At 30.1% G+C, this 15,088-nt stretch overlaps 2 protein-coding genes across 5 annotated transcripts; both read right to left on the bottom strand.

Moving 5' to 3' along the window:
- Window positions 1–34: 34 nt before the first annotated feature.
- Window positions 35–5,287, bottom strand: LOC107943815 (uncharacterized). Of its 4 annotated transcripts, none has more exons than XM_041077122.1 (7): window positions 4,569–5,287; window positions 3,815–4,043; window positions 3,538–3,605; window positions 1,799–3,404; window positions 1,566–1,717; window positions 1,247–1,433; window positions 35–1,149 (listed from the first exon to the last, which is right to left on the bottom strand). In XM_041077122.1, exons 2-7 carry the CDS (start codon window positions 3,966–3,968, stop codon window positions 533–535), a joined length of 2,784 nt encoding a protein of 927 aa, XP_040933056.1. In that variant the 5' UTR covers window positions 3,969–4,043; window positions 4,569–5,287; the 3' UTR covers window positions 35–532. The 4 variants fall into 4 exon arrangements, with proteins under 4 accessions (XP_040933056.1, XP_040933058.1, XP_040933059.1 ...); XM_041077124.1 differs by having other exon boundaries at window positions 1,886–3,404; XM_041077125.1 differs by having other exon boundaries at window positions 1,886–3,404; window positions 3,815–5,287.
- Window positions 5,288–13,046: 7,759 nt separating this feature from the next.
- Window positions 13,047–14,786, bottom strand: LOC121206283 (pathogenesis-related thaumatin-like protein 3.5). Its single transcript, XM_041077121.1, has 2 exons — window positions 14,164–14,786; window positions 13,047–13,742 (listed from the first exon to the last, which is right to left on the bottom strand). The coding sequence occupies exons 1-2, from the start codon at window positions 14,639–14,641 to the stop codon at window positions 13,324–13,326; spliced, it is 897 nt and encodes a 298-aa protein (XP_040933055.1). The 5' UTR covers window positions 14,642–14,786; the 3' UTR covers window positions 13,047–13,323.
- Window positions 14,787–15,088: the final 302 nt, after the last annotated feature.

The following is a 15,088-nucleotide window of genomic DNA, read 5'->3' as shown; positions in this document are numbered from 1 at the left end:
CAGGAATCAGGATTAAGGATTATGGATGTGCTAGTTGATTGAAATTAACTCATATATAACATATGAAATCCTACCTCATTACCAAATGTGCCATAAAGACACAAATCTAGATACCCAAGCACACAAATACAAGAAACACTAGTTTAACCAAACCCCAAGAATGAATGAAATCAATCAAACTAAAGAACACACCATTATCAACGTAACTAAAAACAAACACCAAACTCTACAATGAGCAATAACAGCTATTCATGACTCGTACCCGGACAAATGCACCGATCTGGATGTAGTTCTATAGTCGATAAAGGCCTCCGAAGTCAGGTGTTTCTTGTTAATTCTTGTGAGGAGCAGTTGCAGAAGGATCTCTTAGCTGCTTGTATGATCTCCTGGGTTAATGGTTATCCATGGACTACAACATTTTTTGGTTGTCAAGGTGTCACCAGCCGTTGTTGTGATGAAGAGGACTCGATTAGCTTGATTTTCTCCGACTCGGATTTATCGTGATCAGTTGCCTTTTACAGGTTTATTTATGTTAGTGTTGTAGTTCTTCAGCATTACATTCACCTCCAAGAGCTTCACTCATGTAACCTGTTATGGTGTCTTCCACTAAATCTTCAAGGATGGCTTCACCCATCTCAAAGCCGATACAATCAGTGTCGAGTCGGAGGTCCATCCATGTTTCTGTCTTAGCCATGTCTTTTCTGACTATCTGGTCCAAGGTCCGAGGTAGCGGCATTGGGAGCAAATGCCAGTGTACTCCTTCCCAGACCTTTTGAATGGTGTTTTTCGTGTTCGGGATTGGACGGATTTTAGGTTTAACAAATGAGACGCCCAGGGAACTATAATAGTACCCGCAAACCTCCATGAGAATTTCATTAATGCAGTCAAAGAGCAGCTTTTGGTCGTTGCAAAGCTGGCTTGGGAAGTATTCTACCTCGTCAAGCAGCATTGGGTCAAGGAGCAGTTCGGAAGAAAGCGACCTGATGTAGAGTTCATCCCAGTTGAAGGTTGAGGGTTGCAGCAAGGCTTTTACGTGGTCAAACATCGATTCCTCATCATCCACACAAGTTGTGATACAATTACTTTGATTAGCGGCTATAGATCCATGTTCTTCAAACCGAATTCTTAGTGGTTGTATGGTTGTTTCACCTGAAGATTCATGAGAGAAAAAAGGCATTAGACAAAATGCGGCATAAAAACAAATGCAGAATATGCAATAAGCAAAAGGGTTTTCTCATATGCCTACCAGATCGTGATCTGATGCTGGAGGGGCTGATAACATCATCGGTGAATATTGGCTCAAGAACAGATACAGGACTTGGCCGCTCCTGTGTATCATTAACACTCTCTAGACCTTCAACCTTTTTGGTGACTAATGAATTTGGTGGAGACTGTAATGGAGAAAACAGCTGATGGTCCACTTCAGATGAATCCTAGAGATAGATAAAAAGAAAATTGGCTCAATGAGGCATAAGATATATATATTTAATATATATAGTACATGCAACGAAATGAAAAAATGGAATGAAATGTGGAAGAGCCCCTTTCAAGCATCATTTATGTACCTCTTTCAAGCATTCAGGATATTGTTGTTCAATGCAAACTTCAGGTGTATCGTCATCTCTACTAATTGAAGAGCCGCTTGTCTCAAATGAAGCATCTGACAGCTTGCTTTTCCCCAGAATCATATTGTCATCTTCAACAATATTCACACCACCTGCATACATTTTATGAAGGTTAAATATAAATTCATGATTGCATCATAAAATGATTGAACGCAAAACAATACTTTCAGTACTCATTTCATCTTTAGTAGAACAATAAGTTCGATCTTCTTTGTCATTATTCAGACAAGTGTCGGGTTTGTTCAAAATTGCATTATCACCTTGGACTTCATCACTGGCTTTGTCATCCGAAAAGCAAAGCTGGCTCTCCGGTTCCTCTGCTGTTACTTGACTTAGATGGCTGACATAGTTTTGCTGATCGTTTTCATTCACATTCTGGAATTTGTCACAGCCAGTAAATCTCATCTGTGCAGTTGTAAAACTAGATTCTGAGTTCCTCCTGGGGCTGCCAAAAGGGGACAAGTTATACTCCGGAAGAGAAAGAATCCTCCCCAAGGATTTAGAAACCTTTTGGCATGAAAGATCCACATTTTCATCCCCATTTAGTATCATCTCAGATAGATGTTTCTTCGCCTCGATATAGAGGTTATAATGCCGGGAAAAGTCAGTAGTCTCAGATTCTGTGCCTAATTCGAAGCCTTTTAGCTTGCTTGGCTTTTCTCCTTTTTTGACACCGAAAGATGGGCTCGCGATTCTTTCGATAAAGAAGTGATCTTTAGTTGGAGAACTCATCCCAATATGTTCCTTAACTCCTCCATTGTTCCCTGACCTTTGTTGCTCGCTTGATAATCTTCTGGATATACCATCGGTGGGGTTTCTTTTTTGCTCTATTCCCATGGCATGTTTCCACTTTCTTTTGATTTCAGAAAGAAAATAGTGGGAACCAACTTTCTCATTTGGCTTTTTAGGTCTTACGGTGTACCGAGATTCCGGTGATGATCCAAAGCTGCTTCCAGTTTCAGAAGTTATCGGCCCAGGCTTCAAAATAACGATTTTACTAGAAGCTTCAGAAATGTTATTGCCATCTTGAGACTTCGACTTTCTTCTAAAGAAATTACGTTGTTTTGTATTAACAGGCTCATTTAATTGTCTTAAACCAACATGAATATTGTGAGAAAACTTGGACACAGCACGAGGCTTAGATTCTTCATCTTTTAACTGAGAATCTGGCATGTTTTGAACATATTTCACCAACGAGTTTGGATCTCGTAGAAGTTTCAAAAACAACTCCTCATCTAGACTCGAAATTCGAAGCACATCCATGACTTCTTTCGAGGCTTGGAGTTCCCCATCTTCAGTAAGTTGATTCCTGTCGATAAGCTTCTGACTCACTAAGAACTTTATTACCTCACTTAACCTTTCTTCGAAACAAGAGCTCTTCGGGTTGGGCTGCATATGACCTTCAGCAGGCTGGTCATGATTCACACGATTGATTCTTTTCCGATGAATTTGCCGACTAAACTCTTTCATTAGACTGTCCATATCAAGACTGCTTGTAGTTTGTGGTTGCTCGGATTTATCCTGACACGACACTTCAGATAAAAGGTTCTCAGCAGCATCTATATCAAGACTGGTACCGGAACTTTTCTTGCGAGTTTTGTTTTTTCTTTTCCGGTTCTTCCTTCCATCGTCTCCTTGCACAGAATCAAACTGCTTTGCTTCAAATTCAGTATTATTTACCTCATTCTTCACAACTTGCTTTCCCGACATTTCTTCTTCAAGAAGTTTCTTCACACTCGGGTTACATGCATTGGCCACTTTTCCTTTCTCTTCACCATCCTGTAAAAGCAAAAACAAAATATTAATATCAACAACAATCAAAAAAGCTTACTCCAATTCTACCCTTCTAATGAATATATTTACGGCAATTTTAAAAATTATGTTGGAATAGGGTTAAGTTTCCGAAGCTTACACGAGTTCTAGGACATTTCTCACCAGAACTAGTCAACATGTCAAGTTTATTTCCCGAATTTCCTGTACCTGCAAAGTTAAAAGAGAAAATACAGCATTGAAAGAACACTTGGAACAATGCTATAAGGCCAATCGAAAAGGACATTTATAACCAACTTGCAACTGATGTTCAATCTACACACAATTGAAAAGACCAATTATAATCACTTTGCAACTATAAACCAAGTTCAATCCACATGCATACACGTAAATGTTTCAAAGTTCCTTAGAGAACTTACCAACAGCTGCATTCTTGTTCCCTCGCCTTCTATCGGAAAGCAGTCTCTGAGTTGATCTCCCGTTGCGGAAGTCAAACATACTAATCAAGCCCCACATACAGCCTAACTGTCCTTTCTCATTTCGCACAGGGCGCCTATTCGATCTTTTGGCCATGATAAATGTTGATTTTTTTTTCCTTGTATGAGGTTATAACAATCGAAAATTTTTCTTTAAATGGCGACTCGGATTCTGATAAAACAGAGAAATCAATAGTTAGACAGGATTAAGAAGAAACATAAGTTCCATGTTCTTTTTTTCTTAAGAGTATCCGAATTCAACACATTTTCGGACCTGATGAGATGACTGTCCAAGTACCCTCCAAATACATGAAAAAAATTAGAAAAAAAAAATCCAACATTCCCATGTTGGCCTCATAAATGAATTATAGCGGAATCAATGTAATTGCAGAAAAAAATTATAATTCTCGACATGAAAGTGAATACAGACTATGCTGACAGATCAGCCGGCACTAGTATCCGATATACCAGACACATAGCCATATCCGACACTTACAATAGAGTCCAAGTAACATATTATCTACCTAAATCATAGTCCAGTATTGTGATTTAACTCTTAATTTTTATAAAATTTTCTTTCCCTTTTTGCCTACTGATTTGCTTTATTTGAACAATGTCAAGTATCACATTTTCTTTTAAATTACAATGAAAAAGAAAAGGGTGAAAAATTAGAAAACTGATGAAGAAATCCAAGTACCTGAAAGAAAGAGTTCCACAAAATTTGATACCACCAAGAACAAGAAGAAAGAGCTGTCAAAAAATGTAACTTGTTTTTTCTTTTTTTTTTCTTTTGTTGTTAGACAGAAAAATTCCAATTTCAACATCTCAAGTTTCCCAACCAGCGTAAATAACAAAGTCCAAAGCCGAATGTGTCTTTGGACGCCATTGCCAAGGTATCAAAAAAAAAACATGTCCTTTTGGGTGTTCTTTTTTTTTTCTTCCTGGATCTTTCACTTCAATGAAAAGATCAATTCCAATTGATGATACCTTTTTTCCCCAGCTGTTCTTCAATCATCAAAACAGTTTCATTTGAAAATGGGAGTAACCAAGGACGAAGCTTTGCATGAACACACCCAAATCAGCTCCCAAAGGGAGAGCTTTTAAGAAAAAGAGTATGAAGTTAGCAAAACATGGGAAATGAGAGCAATGATAAGAGAGAAAAGATGGGAGTTTTGGGTGGAGATGGCATCTTTTTGACAACGAAAAAGAGAGGCTTTTAAGTGGCACCGACCCTTGATTTTTTATGAAGGAAACTGAAATGGGCAGGCATTATGGACCTGCAAAAAGTAGAGGAAAGAAAGATCAGAAGCGTGGAGGACGATAAAAGAGAAAAAAGAAAAAAGTGTGAAAGAAAGAAAGTGAAAGTAGAGGAAAAAAAAGAAAGTTAGCATATTACAATGTTGTATTGTATATGGTTTGTTGGCTAAGGACAAAGAGTACTTGATTAGGTTTTAAGGATAGATAGGCTCATTGCTATGCCCTGATAATTATGGTTGAGGCACTTACCTATGCATGTGTTTATGTACTAATAATAATAATAATGATAAAATTAGATGTTATATTGTGAGATAGGATAAAAATTAAATAAAATGTCCAATTAATAATAATATTTTATGTATTAGATATATCAAACCTCCTAAGTATATAATAATTATTGTGAAGTGATTGAAATTAATATTAAATTTTAATTAATGGATAAATTATTTAATTTAAAAGATAATTCTTTTACAATTTTAATAATTGATGTTTAAAAAATATATAATAATTATTGTGAAGTGATTTGAAAATAAGTATTAGAATTTAATTTATAGATAATTTTTTTAAGTTAAAAGATAATTATTTTAAAAGCTGTTATAAATAATTTTTAAAATTTTATTTTCAAATTAAATGTTTAAATAAATATAGTAAGATTATTTAATATTTATTAAATTTCTTTAAAACTTAGATCCCATTGTATTTTTTTTTTTACTTTTTTTAAAAAATTTTGTTGATGTATCATTTATATTTATTAATTTTAAATCTATCAAATTATCCCTGCGGGCTTGGCATTTGTGTAGATTAATAATTTAGTATCATTATTTTTTTAAATATCATTATATTTAAATTATTCTTAAAAATTATATAATTTTTTATATATTAATTTTAAGTAAATTTTAATATTAATTGTTAAATTTTCAAAACAAAATACATAGTAAAAGAAAGTTTTTTTTTTACTTTATATATAAAAAATTTAAATTTACAAATTAACTTGGTATATTTTAATATAATTGCAAAAGAGATAATATATAAATTATTTTTTCTAAATTAAAAATTTTTGCTAACCCATGCATTTCTTAAAAGAAAATGTAATTAATAACTTGTAAAGTTACTTAAGATTTCTAAAAAGACTATTGAAAAAATTGTATAATATTTGGAAATAAAATTACAACACAAATGAATTTTAAATATTTTTAGGTTTATTATCTTTTCTTTTTTAAAAAAATGTATATTTTTATGTTTAAGATAAATGATTATTTAATCTGTATAAATAAATTGCTTATTTAATTACCTTTAAAAAATAAAAAAATGGAGATGTATCACTTGTGGCAATTGTAATGTATGTATCTTATTATATTAAGTTTATACATGATTTCCTATGTCGAAAAGAGATAAATAATTTAAAAAATTCATAAAAATTAATAAAATAATATAAATTTATACTATTATTTAAACTCTCAACTAAATTTGTGTAACCCTTAACTGGGTTCCCAACTTGACTAGGAAGTTATGAAAATGCTCTTCTATAATCAAAATAATTTATATTATTTGAGGATATTTTAATATTTTCATTTTAAAAAATTAAAATACATTAATAAAACATTTAATTTACCATTCAATTAAAGTTTTATTTCAATATTTTTATACATTTTAATTTTATTATGCATACTTTATTACTTCCATTAGTTGTATATATTAATAATATTAATAATATATTTGATTGAGTTAGTGTCACAAGTTAACTCGACACTCACTCAAAATTAATCACAACACCATAATAAATAATTTAAAATATTTTTTTCATTTTAATAACGTACATGTTTTATACGTTATTATTAATTAGTTTCAAATCAAATGTTTTATTATTTATTGTATGTTATTTTTAAACAGATATTTGTATTCTAGATTTATGATTTGCACAACATATGTGTGATAGAATTTCTCTTGTTTGACTAAATAGTCAAATCGACTCGTATTTAAAAAATCAATTTACTTATTCAAATTAATTCAAAAAATTCAATAACTCAATTCAAAATAACTCAAAGTAATTTTTTTTCTAATCAATTTGAAATTTGCAGTACTTATTTTTAAAAGAAAAAAACAAATAGTCTCACGGGTACTGAATTTAAGCCCTTGACTTAAACTATATGCGAATAAATCACAAGTCATAATCAAAATGGTCTGCTTTTGGAAGAGAACCTGTGTCACACTTAGGGTTATGTTTGATCCAACCATTAGTATGAAATCATGCGTAGATTTGGTGGTCGTTGAATTTGATTACTTCATTAAATTTTGAATCGAGTTTAAGTAAATATTTTTAATTTTGAGTTGAATTAATTAAATAAAATTTAATTATAAATATTAATATAATTCTTTAATAAATATTTTTAATTTTGAGTTGAATTAATTAAATAAATTAATTATAAATATTAATATAATTCTTTAATAATAATAAAAGGAGTTATTTGAGGGTCTAAAAAAATATTAAATTATAATTTAATCTAACTTAACTTTATTATGATAAAATCTAAACTGTCTATTTTTTTATTAATTTAATTATATTTTTATAATAAGTAATTTTATTTATATTGATATATTAATTGTAATTGTATTTTTTTTAGTGAAATAAAAGAATAGAGTAAAGCGCGAACAACAAATACGATTATAGTACAACTCAAACTTAGACTATATTTGAGAAAATGAACACACTAATTTTCAAGCCATAGTTCTAATTAAATTTGAGAAAATTATATGTTAAAAAATATATATGAATGAGGAAATGGGGAGTGATATTTGGGTGGATTCTTTTCCACGTTGAAACATCATCAAAGCCAGCAGCAATATATCCACTGCTACACAACTTTTCATTTTATAATGGAAAAAGTGTGGATCAAATGCGTTACTGATTGTGTGTATAATTGAAGTCTCTATCTTCTCTTCTTCTATTTCCCTTTGGCAGCCATTGACATTGGCATTGCTAATATATAAGAAAATGGGTAGGTGGGTGGGTAGGTTGGGTGATTGGTTCACTTTTTATTGGCCTATCTGTCTGCCTCGTGTCCATAAATGAGGTTTGAGAATATGCAAACTAAAGGTGTACTGAAAGTCAAAAGTTTTCGGGTCAGCTTTTTTTAAATAAAAAAATTCATTAATTTTTTTTTGTGTAACTATATAAAATATTATCTAATTACATAAATTATTAAATTTGTATAATATTTTTATAATGTAATACGAATTATACAAAATATTACTAATTACATAAATGATTTAAATTTTAAAATGAAATTGAACTTGGTTTGTGAGAGATAATCTTTGGGGGAAGAAGGGGATGTAGAGGTAAGAATAGTGGGAGATGAAATTTATTTTTATATTGAATAAAAATAATTATGGGTAAATAATGTTAATAGTCATTTAATTAATAGTATTTTTTTATTTAATTATAAAATTATTATATAATATTAGTAAATTTCTTTCTTCTTAATTATTAAAAGTTGCAGAATGATCACCTAACTATTTAATTATTTTTTTTATTATCAGTTGATTAACAATGATAGCTTTTAAAATTGACATAATACTAACTTTTACCTTCAACAGCTACAAATCATGTTATTTTAGTCTTGATTCTAAAAAAAAAAAACCTTCAACATTTACATATTGTATAATTTAGTTTTTTTTTTTTGCAGTTTTACTTTTTTAGTGACATTGAAGGTTAATTTTAAAATAATGAATAAAAGATGAAAATTATTATCTTGAATTTTTTTTATGTTTCCATTTTTTGTATTATTTTTTAGGTAAAATTATAAAAAAAAAGTCTGCAAAAAAGATCAAATTGCACACTGTGTAAATGTTGAGGGTTAATATTTTTTATAATCAAGACTAAATTGACACAATATATAAATATTGAGAGTTAAAGTTACTATTTTTTCAGTTTTAAAAGCAACCACTTAATAAAAAAATTTGAATAGTCGGGTGACCATTTTTTAACTTTTTATAGTTAAGTGACAAAAAAAATACTAATAATTGAATGGTCATTTTGTAACTTTTCATAATTGGGTGATAAAAAAAATTTATTAATACTTAAGTGACTACTAGTATAGTTTACCCAATAATTATTTATAGATGCAATATGTAAACTTAAAATAATGTTATCTTACTTATTTATGAAACTTAGATGAAATTAAAATTTTATGTATAAATTATATAAAATTTATGTAGAATATTATACAAATATAAATTTGAAAATTTATATTTGTGAATAAATAAGAGTAGTTTTGGAATAATAATAGAAAATAAATGATGAAATAAAGGTGGTGGAAGCCACCTGGGGCTAGCCTTTTGGTTTCTTGCTTTTGACTCAATCAATAACACCATTATGATTAATTTACGATCCTAATCATACTTTCTTTTGTTTTTGAATTCAAAATTTTTCTTTTTATCTTCTTGCCGCGGTTTATTTACAATCTTTGTTCACATGGAACTATAAATTTAATGTTACAACATGAAAAACATTGTCAAATATAAAAGGTTTGTTTAACAAATGTCTGCAATTACTAGTCGAGAAGTATTTATATATTAATTTATGAAAACTTTATATAAATATATACTTAATTTAGAAAAAAAATATTATTCAAACATTTATTTCTATAAATATCTAACTTAATAATATTTCTCGCAAAAGAGAATTCTGCAAGTGCTATCGATTAAGTCTTAGATCAATTGGTATGGATATTGTTACTAATGTAAGAGAATGTGGGTTCAAATGTACAGAAGTGCATTATCCTCTTATTTAGAAATTAACATCAATGTTTGAATTGACTTTTTGTATGAAAGTGAAGAGAAAAAAAGGTTTGTAATTGTGATGAGTTGTAGGACCATTAATCACTATAGATAATAGTATCCAATTCTAACACCAAAAACCCTTTGTTAATATCACTAATATACATTGGAAATGGGATGCAATTTAACATGACAGCTTAACACCATCTTTTGTTTAATATGATTGGGTGAAAACAATATGTTTAATAACATATATTATATTTGTTATTTGCATTATTGTCAAACAAAACTTGGAATATAACACGTTTATTTGAATTATAAGATTTTTTAATTATTAATTTCTTTTAAAGGAAACTGCATGTTACAATTGTGGCAGCCTTTTTTATTTTTCATGCTTGGTTTGGAAGATATTCATGATGATTAAAGTGAATGGGGTCGTTGGATGGAATAAGATTCACTTAAAATAGAGGTCCACTTAAAATCTTCTCTTTTTTATTATTATTATTATTATTATTATTATTATTATGTATTAGATGTACCAAACCTCCTAAGTTGGACTTAGTTTTGGTAGTATTAAGATGATCAAAATTATTATCTCATATTAAATGTTATTCGAGTTTAATTTACTAGGTTTATACAATTATTTTTGAAAAATTATTTTCAATAAATAATTTAAATGATTTCATAATTTTTTATTTTATTCCAAATCACGATTTTTTTTATATAAAAAAACAAAAGTAATTAGATGATGTAACCGGAAAATCCAAGAGTTGGTGACGTTGAGATGATTAGGTTAGTTTAAAACTAAGGTTTAATGTGAAGACAGTTCATTGGATTTGTGTTTTATTTTTGAATGTGGATTCCTAAAGATGATGTACTATTTTGGACAAAATTGTTTGATTAGGTACTTCGTGATGGTGAATATATAATTATCAATTTTATCATTTGGATTTTTAATATACATGTCTGACTCAATACTCCTATTTATTATTAAAATATATCAATCATAAATCTTGATTCCAATATCTGTAACTTACTTCACTAATTTTCATTTTTGGAGTTTTAAGTTTTAATTGGTTTTCAATCTAGTCTCGAATAATTACAAAAGTTTTATTAACTTTATACATGATTTTACCATGTAAAAAACTTTACCTAAACATAAATAGACCACACAATCCTCAAAAGATATATAGATAAAAAATCTTAATAACATCAATTACATTTGATCTCGACAAATATTTTACCAAGTCACATTCAATAATACTCTCGATTAGTATCTATTATCCTACCATTACACTCACAAATGAGAGAACTCAATAATTGAAACCTACATCCTATCACTTTCCGCCTATAAAACACCCCGATAGTAACAATCCTCATAATCTATACAAAAACTCAACCTCAATCTCACTATCTATATGAACCGTCCCAATTCTAGCAGTTTTTTAAATCCCATAAAATAAAAATAGTTCCGATTCTTCTGTATGACATCTCATATAACTTTAATATTATAATAAATATTTTTTTATTTGTTTCTTAAATAATGAAATGCATTACCAAATTATTCTTACCCCAATCCAACGAAATAAAATATTGTAAAAAATTTTGAACCATAAACAAACTCAGCATGTGTACAAATTATAGCTCCAACTTGGCATACGAAAAATATATAAAATGAAAATGGGTCAACTGCCAAGCATTTTAATTTCTCTATCGAGCTTAATCCATTGTATTAACATATTGATAATTATTAGAATAAAAAGTGTATGGATAATTTCTCTTTTTCTTTTGGGGGAAAAAAAAAAAAAGAAAAGGAAAGGAAAGGAAAGGAAACGACATGATTAAAAGTAAACCTTTGGCAGTGTAAGAATTTGTGAAGGTTAGGAATTTGGACACTATCTCTTTAAGCATTGGATGCTGTTTCCTTGAGTACCCAACGTCCACTCATACTCCAAATTTATTATATATAACTCACAGTATAAATTTTTAATTCCATAAAAAATCATTATCATAGGAACTTAAACCTAAATTTTTTAGAATTTAATTACGGTGAATTAAATCTTAGTTCAATTGGCACGAATATTGTTACCAATGCAGTAAATTCAAATACGTTAAAGCATATTATCCTCTAAATTATGGGTTAGAGAGGGGCTATAAATAATTTTAAACATTATATTTTAACATTGCCAATACAACCAAGGACCATTAATAAAATTATTTAATTTTTATTATCTTATTATATGTTCTTTTTGGCTTTATCATGAGCAAGGTTGATTTCATTGATGAGGGGGGGATGGTTGAGTTTGTTCTTCTTCACAGGGACCAAAATAGTTTGTTGATTTCATGGAAATGGGGTGAGTTAAAATGCTTCATGTTTGGCTGTTGTAATTGATTTTATTCTTTGTTCTATTGTGTCTCTTATTTTTTCTCTTGTTTTGAGTTCAAGGCGTCTTGTTGTTTTTATTATGAATGTTCTATTTTTATGTCTTGACGCGATTTTGTAAGAAATTCTATTTTCATTAATAAAAATCTGGAAAAAAATTATTATTCTTTTTTTTAAATCATTGTTTAAAATTTTTCAAAATTTTTTTATTTCTTTCATCGTGAATATATTAATAGGATTAGAATATATAATCTATATTTTATTATACATGTATAAGTTAAGCTATGATTAGTATATAAAATCAACTCAATTTTACGAGGTTGAATATAAATAATTTGGCTGATCATAAAAATCCTATGAAAGTTCTTATACTAAGAATCAGGTTACATTTTGCTTCTTCTATTTAAAAAAATGAACAAATTATTCTTGTAAGTTAAATCAAAGAACAAATTGGTCATTTATGTTAAATTTTTGATCTATTTGTATTGTTAAAAATTGACTTGGCTCATAGAATAACTAGACAATGACACATGGTATGTCACGTGTACTTCATGCGGACATACATGGAATAGTTTTTAATAGTAGAAAATGATTGAATTTTTAATAGAAAGATCTAAGAATTAATTTGCCTATTTTTTTAATAGAATAGATAAAATGTAATTCAATTCTTAATATAAAATTTCTAATCGATTGATTAACTAATTAAAATGATTGAAAAACATTTCACACGTAATCATAATAACATTAACATTTCACACGTAATCATAATAACATTATATCCTTGATATGTTGAACGTTATAGCATTCCAAACTAAAGCATTAAACCAGTTCACCAAATAGTATAAACCGGAGTCTCATTGATCAGCTATATATATACAATATGTATTATAGGTGCCATTTGCCAAAACATTTCCTCTGCTAAATTTCCCAATGTTCCATGCTTCCCAAATGAGCCCAATAAACCCTAATTTTCTCCTTCCTCGCAACAACAAATACAATAAACCATATATATACACATACGTATACGTATATGTGTTCAAAAGAACATGATGAGTGCAAGAAGAAAGATGAAAACTGGAAAGGGAAAGGGTATATCTGATGAGGAAGCAGTGTGCATGACTTTGCCTTTGGTCCCATCCTCATAAGGTGGAGGTGTATATCCATTATATGATCTATTCGGGCTGTGAGAATTAGGGCAGAAAAGGATGAGATAATCCAAGGCCTTGCAAGTGAAAGTGCTGGTGCCATCATCATAGGCATAACTGTAAGCCCTAGGACAAGCCCTTTTGAATATGGTTGAATAAAATGAAGGCCTGCATGTTGTTGGGTTACCAAATTCACCACTGCAGCAATATTGGTCTAGCCCAAATGCTTCGCATGCACTTTTGCATGCCACCACTCTCCCCGCCCCACCCCCACCGGCTCCCCCCACCACTTGAAGCTCTTTAGGACAACCTGTTTCACAAAAAAAAAAAAAGAGCGTATAAATATGGTAAATTTTTGGGGGTATTTTTAAGAACAATGATTTATTACAATCAATTAATAAAAGCATAATAATAATAATTTAACCATTAACATTTATCATTTTATCAGTTTTAGTTATAATTTTTTATCACTTTGATTGTTGATCTTCAATATTTAGTTAAACAATTTAAAAAAAAAAACTATTTGTGCTATTAAAATGTTAATGAAAGTTCATGTGATAATCCATATACATTTTCATCACGTTGGCAGTGAAACATTCGTGGACTGTAGACTAAATTTTAACTAAAATGGAGGGCAAAGTTAATCAAAACAAAAGGAATCAGTATCAAATCACAAAAAGGAAAAAGAAAAGTTGTGCGAATAATAAAAGTTAGTTTCTTATAGTGCTTACGCAGATTAAGATCAGAAGAACAGCCAGTGGCATTGCATGAGCCATGAACGCCACGAGGTGCAGCAAAAATAGGCAAATTATAGCCATCCACAAGGCTAACATCGTAAAAATCTTGTTCATTTCCCGACCCCAGTGTTATCTCAAAAAGAGACGCCGGCGGTGTAGCACCATTGCCGTCACACTGGAGCCTTCCCCCACAATCACCGGTCTGACATAACCCTACACCATTGGCATCAAACTTGCAACCTGTCCTACCCCAAATCCGACCAGACCACCCCGCAGGAACCGACGGGATTCGAACACTTTGGCCGGCATCCAACCGAAACCCCGTCGTTTGAAGCGGTGGAGACCCTGAACCGGCCAGTGTTCCAGGCCATATGGTGTAAGGACAGTTGTTTGATATTGTGAAAGTGCAACAATGGGAGATGGAAACGAACAGTGCGAGGATAATAAGGAAGACATGATGACTATGAAACATGGGTTAAACACTGTTTTGATTTAAAAGAGAAAAAAAAGCAAAAAATAGAAGTTTGGGTATTTTTCTTTTTGGAGGTTTTTAAGGTTTCGGCCATGATTAAATAAATATTGAGGTTTTGTAGAGAATCTAGTAAAAGGGAAAATGAGGGATATCCAAGAAAAAAAGTTAAGGCTAAAGGGCTAAGACTACGTTGCTTTGCTGAGGCTGTAAAATTAGTCGCAATACTGCCATTTTGGGTTTAGTATTTTCTGTTTTTGTTCGCATTGCCATTGGCGATGACTTCTTTTACAAGCAATTCCTTGCTTTATTGATTGTGTACGAAACACCAATAATGGGATTGGAGCCCCATTGGATTAAATCGATTAGATTATTTTAAAAAGAAAAAATATCAAAATTAGTTGATCGTATGTATACTGATATAAACCAAATGATTTAAATTAAAAAATT

The sequence above is a fragment of the Gossypium hirsutum genome, chromosome A09 (genome assembly GCF_007990345.1).
Source record: "Gossypium hirsutum isolate 1008001.06 chromosome A09, Gossypium_hirsutum_v2.1, whole genome shotgun sequence".
Taxonomy (NCBI): domain Eukaryota; kingdom Viridiplantae; phylum Streptophyta; class Magnoliopsida; order Malvales; family Malvaceae; genus Gossypium; species Gossypium hirsutum.
The sequence above is the reverse complement of the archived record's forward strand: the minus strand, read 5'-3'. Positions and strand labels throughout refer to the sequence as shown.